Consider the following 11,524-nt stretch of genomic DNA (forward strand, 5'->3'; position numbering starts at 1 on the left):
TCGCAGTGCTGGACCAACTTTAAGAGCTTTTCCCTGAAATGAAGGAGAGGAGGCCGGGAGGGGGGCTGGAGGGGGCCGGGAGGGGGGCCGGTGGTTTTCTCCAGGTGAATTATAACTGTCCAACACAAAGGAAACGTTTTCAGGGCTGCTAGTGGGACCAGGTGAAGAGAGAGGGCAGCCGCATATATATTTCTTTGTGAAATTTGCCAGTAGATGGCGCAACTATCTACAAGCTGCTCAGTGGAGTCGGGCTGTTTGTCAAAAAGCTCCGGACCACTGCTGCAGGTCTCCGTGACTTACACAGGTGAGTTGGTTTTCCTCTCTTCATCTCTATGATAGATGTATTCGATCTATTTTATGTTATGTTCAGTGTCGTCTTTAACGTTGCTTAGCTGACATCACAATTTATTCACAATTAGGAAAAAAAAATGCAATTAACCGCATAAAGAAATTCAGATTTAAAGGATCACTCTTGAGCCCGTAGCGATGATTCACTGTTCATTTCTCCAAGTTCTCACCATCGAGGACTCAGCAGATTCCAGATAAGACCTCAAGTGCAGTGGGAAAAGCTTTAAAAAGAAAATACATTGTTACAAACTGTGTAATCGCATGTCATAGCTGTCACATTTTAATCCTTTAAGTGACTTACTGCTGATAAAGTTTGTAGACTTTCAGGGGATTCAGTTACTGTATGGGTCATTGAAAACATTACAGTAAAACTCCTCCCCCGCACCACAGCACCTCCCCGAAGCCCAGCGACATCCCACTGTCTGCACACACTAACTTTCTTCTCCATCTCACCATTTCTCCTGGTCGACAGACTGGACTCACAACCATCACGCTCCGGGAATGGGATCTTTACTGGGTTCAAAGAAAAACTTCCAGTTCTTTCGAGTTTACGCTCTGCAGAAGCTACTTTTCAAGCTGCAGGGATAGTTGTTACTGAAGGTGCAGGGTGACAGCAGCAGAGCAACGCTGGCCAATGATTTCCAAGACGCACCAGAAGTTGTCTGATAATCGAGGGGTCTCAGACGCTAGTAAGAAGTGCAGCTCCATAAGGTGGCCTCTGCTTAGTTGGCTTGCCCAGACATCATCTCAGTTTTATACCAAAGTTGCTTCCACCAAGGTGTGCGTAAAGTAGTTGTGCGTAAAACTGGAGCTGTTGCGCACGTTTTAAATTTAGTTGCCGTCGGGTAGCTCAGGCAAGAACGCGTAAAAGACCCCAAAATCATTCAATATTCAATTTGTGTGAAGTGTGAATACCTGGGCAACCATGGCAAAGTGGTTCAGAGATTTCCCCATCAACCTAAAGAATGGAAATGAAAGGGTTCGCTCGGCCTCTGAGTCTGGTCCACAAACTCGATCCAAACCTTCGCGAGATAGTTTGAGAGGAAATCAACGTAAGGATGGAGGCGTCGGGGGGCTGTTAGCAGGGAGAAATAGGAAAAATTCTGCTACTGAACTGGGTCGTAATAACACTGGATCTGGTGGGACAGTCTGGGATAGTCTCACGAATGGAAAAAGTCGCAAGAACTCCAAGATCGAGACTGGGACGTCAGATGAGAACCGCCAGGTCAGGACGTCCAGCCTGGCGCAGGCGTACATCAGCAGGATGATCAAGGTGGATAAACAAGAAAAGACCCCTAAACTCAACGGGATAAGTGAACAGAAGCTGCCTGAGAACGAGAAGGGAAGGCCTGACATTAAGGCAGCGGTGAGTAACTTCTACAGATAGAATACGCTTTATTATTCTGATTTCATATTCTGTTTCTTTAGAATCAAACCAGACAGAGGTGGCTACAGCAGTGCGCAGTCAAAGTCAATATGCCATACAGTTCAAAAAGCCACTTTTCATTGTGGTGCCTTCCTTTGTGCTTTCTGTCCCCACCTCTGAGTTCATAACCCTGTATTCAGTTTCCATCACTCTCTAAAGAATACAATGCAGTTTCACTACATTGTGTCAGATCAAATAGGCAAACACAATGCGCTGACCTCTTTGCACAAGTATTTCCGCTTGTCCTTCCATTACTTGTCACTCAGTCATGGACACCACACACACACACACACACACACACACAAGCACTTTGTGTATCAAATCTTTCTCCCCATGCCTTGTTGTCTCCAGGTAAATGTAACATCTGGAAAGGTAGCACAATGGTATTGTGCTCCTTCAAAATGCTTGTTTTCTTCTCACAGCTGATCATCCTGGAGGACTATGCTGATCCTTTCGATGCAGAGAAGACCAAAGAGCAGAGAGAGGCTGAGAGAGCAGGAATGAATGATGGGTACATGGAGCCCTATGATGCTCAGGTCATCATCACAGGTGAGGTCACGGTCATCTTCTCGATCAGCAATTAGAGTGACAGTTGCTTTTCATAGAAACTGCCACTGAAAACAAAATATGCTCAAAGCACATTTAAACTGCACAATCTAAAACCACAAAAAGAATGTTCTTGACCTTGTAAAAGCAGTCGGGTGAAACACACCAGCAATAGCTAAAACCACTGACAACATAAGTTCATCCATTTAGGCCTTAATGTACTTTGTATTTCACCCTTCATAAGTTAATTGCATGCAAGCTTAACACATCTTAGCTCACTTTTCTGCACTCATGCTATCTGACATTTGTGTTAAAGGGCTTTTTAAAAGGTACTTAGAGATAAGTTAGACCCTCTGTCTCTCTGCTGACTTCCCTCCCTGCTGGCGGTTACTATAGAAACAGTGTTGTGCAGGGACAATGGGTGCAGCTTCCTCTTCCAACTTCCTGTCTCCTGCCTCTGTTTCCTTTGCCCCATTCTCTTGATAGGAAGTTGGCCCCACTGCCCCCCCACTAGAGAACACACATTATACTTTATGGTCTGTTACGTGTGAAAAAGAATTGAGAGACCCCTTTAACCCATCCCAAATCCTGCTGGCTTCCCCTCCTTACCCAGTGCCCCAACCCCAATCACTTCCCAGCAGTCAGGAAATGGCCTGGTCAGCCAGCCAATCAGCAGCTGTGTTGACCTTTTCTTCCTGTAACTCCATTGTTTGATCACACAATAGTGCAGATATACAGGCTACCTGTTGGACTGCAAAGCAACACAAGTAAAATTCCTAAAAATTTTGTGACCTCTCATAACAAATGCAATGCCCATAAGAATATGGGTGCTAAGTAAACGTGCATCACATAGTTTGAACAAATGGACAACCTTATCACTCCAAAGCAGTGTAAATGAAATGTGAAATATTAAAAAGTGTACTTTAACTTTACTTAACAGTCTCAGTTTTCCCTTTCCGACAGTGATGATTAGGACACATTGAATATCGCACATCCCTTTGAATATGTAACAGACATATTATGCAAATTGACACAGAGAAGCTTACAAGAAATGCATGCCTGATCACAGACTGATGCTTTAGTATAATTATTGAAGTTACACAGCTTTCTCGACTGAAATATACTAAAATTAAAAATTAAAAAAGCAATTAATCTCAGACATTACACGTAAGATAAGGTTATTTTGCTGTTATATGTATTTTTATTTATATGAAGTCGGCTGGTTATCTGACAAGTTTAAACTGAAACAAACATTGATTATTGTTTCATACAGTAAGTGAAATCCAGTATTAAATCACATAATTAATCTGCTGCAGAGGTTCGTCGACGGGGCTCAAAAGACCTCCTAAAAGTGTGTGTTCTGCTGGACCGAGGACATCGAGAAGGGAAGGGAGAAGAGGGAAAGCCCCTGCCTCCAAATATTTACGATATACCTTATGAGGGAGGATCGGATGGTGAGAGCGAGGGGGTTTGGATCCCTGTCAGCCGGCCAGAGTCTGACGTTCGTCCTGCTGGAGAGTACGAGTTGCCTTGGGAGTGGAGAAAAGAAGACATTGTTAGAGCACTGTCAGGTACAGAAAGGGAGAGAGGGATGATGGGAAGGGTGGCGGTTTAGGGTGTGGAGGAAGGATGCCATGAGTTTTATTTGTACAGTAATGCCACAACAATTTCGTGTTTACTTTAGAGAGGAAATTAAACAATCCTGCTGAGTCAATTTCCACACATGTTTACTTTAGTAGCTCTGGTATCTTTGATAGAGCTTTATAATGAAAGATTGATATTGTCTCTCCTGCTTCCTCTAGCTCAGTTTGAGGCACTGGATTGTTCTCCCAGTAAAGAGAATGGTTCAACCTCCAACCGCCCACAGCAACAGCCGCAACACCAACAGCAGCAGCAGCAGCAGCAGCAGCAGCAACACACTTTGAGACAGAAAAACTGGAACCAAAAAAAAACCCTGATCTCTTCCTCTCCAACATCCCCCTCTTCTTCCTCCTTTCCCTCTTCTCCTATTCTGAAACTATCCCCTCTCACACCTCCTTCTCCCTCTTTCCCAACCCTCAAACTCTCACCACTCTCACCCTCCACCAGCCCTAACAAACTTTCCCCTCCATCCCCTACCTCCCCTTGTGCCCCACTGGATGGGGATGCAGCCAAAGTGGACCCCAGTCTGTCCCTGGAGAAGCAGAGGTAGGCAAGGGGAAAACATATTTGTCCTTGAGAAAGGATGAGTGAAATGTCAAACATAATCTTTTCAAACTTCAGAAAAGCAGAATTAAGAAAGCATCCTTTTTTTAATCAGTCTGTCTGAACGGTTTTAATCAGACTCTTATTCTGTCAGCATGCCAGAAGACATACATGTACAACATAAAAATAAAACAAAATGTATAAGAAATGGCACCATATAAACGAAATCAATAAGGAATGATTAAAGTCAGCGTAATCATTTCCAATCTGAAAATATGATTGAGAAATGTGTATCTATCTTAACTGATAATTCATTTTGTAGAAGAGTAGTTTCCACATATGGGCAGTGACATGGTAAGTAGCAAACTAATCCTAGACCAAAGGTTGGTTTGTCCAGGTAACATGATCTGCTGCTCCTACTCCCACAGTCCAAAGACATTTCGGTTAGGTGAATTGGAAACTCTAAAGTAAACAAAGCCAAGATTTATAAGCATTTTTCTGAGTTATGCTTTTGATCTGCTGCTCACCCACTGCTGCATGCTGGGACGAGCCTTAGTGCACACCATAACCTTAAACAGGATTAGTAGATTGAGGGAATTAAAAAAATGACATTAGGGTTGAGACATTTGGTCGGCTTTATCCCATGTCTGTGTCTTATTTGTACTTATCAACATTAACAGCACATTTCTCAAAAACTGCACAGTGACGTGCACACACTGTGCCCTCCTGTTGTATGTTGTGTGGTGCTTTGCGTGAGTTTGCTTTGAAAGTAAAGAATAAGCCTGCAAAGGATATGTTTTTCTCATGCAGAGCTTCTTTTGTTTTTAAGAAATATGGAACATCGATAGTGCCCTTCTCACTTTTGGCCATCTTAATCAGCTTCCTTGTGTAAAGGTTTTAAAGCAATCAAGCTGAATGACTTAAGTGTCTCATTCGGTGACTCACAACTCACAACATCAAACAAAGTACAGAGGCTGCCAGCCCTCTTGGCCAAAATCTCATTTTATTTTACATTTGGCACCTAAACCATTTTTAAGTGAAATTGGGCATTTATAACTGTGAGCACCAAACAGTGGCTACCATTAAGGTGCCCAATATCAGTGCTGTAGTAAGCTTCTTCCTCAAGAATTGGCTTGATTGAATAGACAAGAGAGACTGATTTTAACTGTAAACCTTATTTCTTCATCCTATGGCCTTTCTCCTCAAATGAAACATTTGGGGAACATGCTCAGAGCATGTTAGCATTTGCTCTTCTCATGTTGAAGCTTGAATGCCACTGTGTTTTGCCTCCAAGCACTTAAGTCACATACAGCTTGTTTATATCTGGCACTTGCCTGTAGCCACTGTCAGCACCATGTTGAGTCTTAATAGGTCTCCTCTGACACTATACACAGCCATGTACACTTTATATGACCAGTTCATTTATCTATTTGGCCTTTCAGGTTCACCTTTGACATTGTCAACTCATTCAGTCTGTGACATATATCTCTCTGTCTTTCTGCTTGTTTTAAGACAATTGTACATCTTTGTCAGCCTGTTTCCTTCCTCCCATCACTCTCCTCTTTTTTCATTTCTCTCACCATCATCACGTATCATTAACTTGACATCTCACTTATCTCCATATGTCACTGCTCTATATGTCAATGATCTGTTGTTTCTCTCTGCATCTTGCCCCACCCCCTACCCCCCCACCTCTCCAAGCTGGTACCATGGCAGTGTGAGTCGGCAGCAGGCTGAGGCTCAGCTGCAGCGCTGCAGGGAAGCCAGCTTCCTGGTGAGAGACAGCGAATCAGGAACCAGCAAGTACTCCATTGCTCTGAAGTGAGTTCATATAATGCACCATTTTATATATATAGTTTGTAATTTTTCCAGCTGTATTTCAAAATGGCATTTCTCTTACTGTATATCTACCTATACCTCAAAGCAGTCTGTTAATGGGCAACTGAGTATGGGACATGAATATATGCCATTCAGTGTATTTTTCTAAGAAAATATAGACACAATCATTATTTTGTAAATAATTTCAGGTGTTGCTTGATACACTGTACGGTACGATACACTGACGTATTAGTATGCATCAGTATAGCAACACAGTATCTGGCATTGTAACAGACATGAGGTTTCATTTGTAGAGGAGACACTAACAGGTTCTCAAGATAGGCTGAGATCCTGTGTGCCATTTGTGTGTGTGTCTGAGAACATTTGTTGCACACTGCTCATTCATTTGAGAGTCCACATCATTAACCCCATTTACACATCCGCTGAACCCAGTAAATGCACAGCCTCATTTGAAGAGAGACAGATAAGCGAGCACATTTTTTCGTTACCACGTTTATGTAACGTTCTCCAGCATCCTGTTCATATCTGCCTTTTCTGACAGCCTTTTTTCTTTTGTCCTTTGCATCTCTCTCATGTTTTGTTAGGACCAGTCAGAGTTGTGTGCACATCATTATGGCCCAGACTAAGAGCAGCAAAGGCTTGGGCTACACACTGGATCAAAGTAGTTGTGTCTTCACCAGTATCCCTGAGCTGGTCCACCACTACTGCACCCACAGACTGCCTTTCACTGGAGCTGAGCACATGACCCTGCAGCATCCTGTGCCCAGGCCACACTGAACAGGTGGATAGAACCAACACACTGGAAGCCAAGCACACATGCACTGACAGAGGCAAAGGCATGAAAAACATCGACTGCACAGACACACACAGAGAAATGTGTTAATCAACGCATACATACACAAAGACATGCTGCTTGTTTTGCCCAGTGAACCATCATAAGTTCATGAATGTCAGTTGTACAAGCGCTACCTAGTGGTCAAATTTGAACTTGCAGTAACCACTGATCACAATGTTAAAAATGATAACTGGAAACCAACTTAGACACACACACACGCACACATATTCTTTAATGTATTTACCCGCATAGAAACCTGGTCTAACTGCACTATAGTTGTGGCCCTTTATTATATTAACTCTCTCTCGACAATTCGAACATCATTGATCTGTGTAACACCTGCAACAAAGCACATGAAGCAATGCACTTGCTTTAGCCAATATGATATTCGAAGTAAATGGAGAGGGTTATGCGCTCTCCCCTTACACATTGGTGCTGACATCATCAATTAGCACCATCTGGTTAGGTCTTGGACGGCAGGATCAATACACCTGATTGGAGTATATTCGCTCATCCATCTGACCCGTCTATCAGTGTATTGATCGATCCTGAAAATCAGGTGGATTTTCCAACTGCTGTGTCTGTCAAGACAAAGAGCTTCATTGATGAGATGGTTAAAACTCATGGTGAAGGAGGGATGTTATAATACAGGATACAGCCAGCCAAATTGTTTAAATGTGTGTTTGTGTGTGTGCGTCAGCATGCAAGTGAATACAAGAATATCAGGCCCATTTATGTCCTTAAACTGTAAAAAGAATATTATGAATTTATGATTAAAAAGATATTTTATTGTGAATGAAGCCCAAAAACGTACCTGCTGTATGCATACATATGCGTATGAACTGACTGTTTGATATTGTGAGAATTTCTTATAACAACCACCTGATGATGTGGACCGTATATTATTGTTGTAAGACATTTATTCATCAAATAAAACATGACATTAACTGAAGAAAGTGTTATCAATGTACATACACTCAGCAAAGCAAAGCAGGGTTTAAGGAAAATGGCACTGAAAAAGAGAAGAGAAGCAAACTGGAATAAATCTGTGCGTTTTTCTCTTGTAGCCGCAAAATCGTTGACCTGAGTGTGAAATCAATTACAGTTCCACACACACACACACACACACACACACACACACTCGCACTCACATATTTGTAGTCAACAAATCCTGACAAACCTGAGCACGCATTTGCACACATGATAAAATGCTTACAGAAATAGTGTACGCACAAATAGCATTTCTTCACACCACCCAAAAGTATCTAAATCCACAGTGACACACACGTGGAGCGTCTCAGAAAACACACAGGAACTTTATCCTTAGAATGATGCATTGAAGAGTGTTTGTGCCAAGATATGTCATACCAGTAAACACCAGTGTATTGTTTTCAGAGTTCAGAGAGTCTGTGTGTGTGTGTGTGTGCGTGCGTGCGCGCAAGCGTGAATGTGGTCTTGTGCGCATCCATGTGTGCATTTATGACTGTGTTGTGTGTGTGAGCGAGAGAGAGAGGGAGGGAGAGAGGAGTCAGAAATTTTTCTGTTCAGGGATTACCAGGTTGCCATGGTGATTAGTTAGAGTGAGGAAGGGCCATCTCTACGGGGAATGAGAAGAGGGAGGAGAGACATACTGCAATATATTAAGAGCTATGAATAACTCCAGCCATAGTAGCAATGAGCCCCACAAAATAATCTGCTTGGTTTGTGAATGGGGAGCAGCGACGTCAATGCAAACATAATGAATTGTCAAATGTCAGTTCAGACATAACTGTTCTTGTAGCACTTTGTTGGTGATGTGATATCACAGCAGGTGAGGTAACTTTTGCTTGTGAATCGAGACTTTGTGGTTGCATATTTTGGCCTTGCTGCTATCCAGAGTGACACAAATGGCAATGTTACACAACAGCCGACACAACTAACTATCACCCCTCCTTCCATCCGTGTGAGCTATTATGGTTTGTCCTCTGTGTTCTCTTAATTAAATCACAAAGTAGGTCAAAACAAACAACAAGCCTGGGGTGTCGGACACATGATTCCAGATTCTGTCCTTTTTGGGGGGAAAGTTGAAGCCATATCCATCCCAGCTACAATACAAATGCTTTTCTCCCCCCCCCCCCCCGCCCCCCGAGCCTTACATATCATCAATGGCCTGTAAAATCTATATTTAATTTTTCTGAGATGTAATTATTAATGTCCCCCCCTTTTTTTAAGATCAACCAAACTGCACTTTCTAGGCTTAACCATTTAAAACAATGTAACATACATAGCTGCAGAACTGGGCTGTTTTTTATTTCATCCAACTTCATTTTGGATATAAACTGTCAGTGGCAGAGGAATTACACAAAATCTTTACATAAAGAATAGAAGTATAAATCAAAAATTCTGCTTAAAAAAAAAACCCAACACAAACACACACAAAAGTGCACAACTGTCACCACCCAAATACATTAATTTATTATGCAGACAGATGATGGCATCATGTCAGAAAATTATAATTAACTCATTACACATTAAAATATGTAATGTTTTCTAAGATGATGCTGGTTTTGAATGCAAAATCATGAACTGCTGAATAACTGCAGGCGTCAAATAAATGTGATGGATTAGTCTTGTGAAGTATAATATGTCTGAAAAATAATGAGAAAAGCAAAAAGTTGCATAAAAGTGCAAGGACCTCAAAAATGTCAAAAAAAATAATTACATTCCAGTAGACTTTCTCTCTGCCTTCCATTATAACCAGTCTGTGATTCCCAGATTAGACTTGGATGTTGCTAATCAAAGTGTTGCCCAGATTTGACAGAACCACAGGAAGTAACTGCAGTCAGCAGAAGACAGAATGACAGTGAGATATGAAGGGACAGAGGGAAGAAAAGAGACAGAGAGAGAGAGAGAGGGTGTGTGAGGGGGTGTTAGGGGAAGACAAGCACTCGTGGGGGTCCCAGTTTTTAAATAATTCAGAGGGAGACTCACGGCACTCAGTGCAGAGGAGGAGCACTGTCAGGTCAGCTCATTCACTGCAGAGGAGAGGTGGAGAGGACTGTACTGAGAGAGGGAGAGTATAAAGATAGCACGAGAGAGGAAGACCTCACTGTGTGTGCGGCTACAGTATACATATTGTGGCCATTAATGCCTACATGTATGTGTGTGTCTGTTGTGTGACAGCTCTTTGTGTGTGTCATTAATAGAAATAGACAAAATGAAGGAGAAACAGGTCATTTCCTCATGGAGCTTTCTGGTGTCTCTTGGTCACCATGGCAACCACCCTCTCCCTACATGCCACACTGCTGTTTACTGTGTTTACTCTTACCCCCATCAATCCCTCCCTTCTCTCCTGCCTGGTTTTTGAGCCCTGTGCTTCTTAATTTGCTTCATGCCCTCCATCACTCAGCATCCAAATCATTCAGATTTTATCTCTTATGTGGCAATTGACTCTTGGCGTGACCTGCTCAGTAAACATGTTCAAATATGCAGACTGAATCAAAACCTTCCATGCGTTCATCTGAGCTTGTGACTACCTGGCTGCTCTTCCTTCCCGACATCCTCCTAACACGTTCTCTCCTCCTTCCAAATCTGGCAACATCTGATGCCAGATAATCAGCAGATTAGAGGTCACTTCAGCAGTCTACAGGTTACAACATTGGGCATATACTCATAAAGTGACAAGAAGGGAAAAATAGACACCTATAGGCTGCACTACAGGCTCAGGCAGGTGGTCATTCTTAATGGAAAAGGTTGTGAGGTGTTCCAGACACTGTTGTAATATCATAACATCATGACTCTTCAGCTCTTGATAGTTTTATGCTAAATTATTTGATTTTACCTTTGTTTGTTTTTGTTTTGCATGTTGGCAAAAAGGCTTAGGTGCTTATGTGATGTTGGTGGCTATTTGATGATAAATAACTTTGGATATAAAACCTGCTGCCACCAGTCTTAGATATCTGAGTGAGAGCTCTTAGTAAAGATACGGCAGATGCCATTGTGTCTGGCGAGGGCACCAATAAAGTCCCTGCTGGGCACAATAAATCCTCCGGATCGGCCTCAGGGCGCCGAATATTATATGGTGATGTGTGACTCTGTGCGGGGCACTGGCATCGTTAGCTAAGCTGTGGATCAGCTGAGGTATGCCACCCCCCACACCTCCCTGCGTCCCCCCTCTCTGCTTCCTTTTTTGCGCGCCCCGCCCCCGCCCCCGCCACCGCATCACGCAGCGGTGTTGGGCTCTCGGACGGACCAGCTGCACCGCACGACCCGGCGCAGAGCTCACCTGGCCCCGCACGGATCCGCCGCGCACCCTCCCTCCCCCTCCCCCCTCCACCTGAACCGCTGGAGCTGTGCGGACCGACGGA

At 43.1% G+C, this 11,524-nt stretch overlaps 1 protein-coding gene across 1 annotated transcript; it reads left to right on the plus strand.

Moving 5' to 3' along the window:
• The first annotated feature begins 165 nt into the window (after positions 1 to 165).
• On the plus strand, positions 166 to 8,124 carry she (Src homology 2 domain containing E). Its single transcript, XM_029503412.1, has 7 exons — positions 166 to 304; positions 821 to 1,714; positions 2,197 to 2,323; positions 3,637 to 3,891; positions 4,123 to 4,507; positions 6,206 to 6,325; positions 6,928 to 8,124. Exons 2-7 carry the CDS (start codon positions 1,274 to 1,276, stop codon positions 7,118 to 7,120), a joined length of 1,521 nt encoding a protein of 506 aa, XP_029359272.1. The 5' UTR covers positions 166 to 304; positions 821 to 1,273; the 3' UTR covers positions 7,121 to 8,124.
• Positions 8,125 to 11,524: the final 3,400 nt, after the last annotated feature.

Source organism: Echeneis naucrates, chromosome 6 (assembly GCF_900963305.1).
Source record: "Echeneis naucrates chromosome 6, fEcheNa1.1, whole genome shotgun sequence".
NCBI classification, from domain to species: Eukaryota; Metazoa; Chordata; class Actinopteri; order Carangiformes; family Echeneidae; genus Echeneis; species Echeneis naucrates.

What these genes read in the sequence shown, in the direction of transcription:
- she (XM_029503412.1), top strand. Translation starts at nt 1,274, where the DNA reads ATGGCAAAGTGGTTCAGAGATTTCCCCATCAACCTAAAGAATGGAAAT. An exon ending in TGCTCAGGTCATCATCACAG is followed by an intron (nt 2,324 to 3,636) that starts GTGAGGTCACGG and finishes AATCTGCTGCAG; the next exon opens with AGGTTCGTCGACGGGGCTCA. An exon ending in CATTGTTAGAGCACTGTCAG is followed by an intron (nt 3,892 to 4,122) that starts GTACAGAAAGGG and finishes TGCTTCCTCTAG; the next exon opens with CTCAGTTTGAGGCACTGGAT.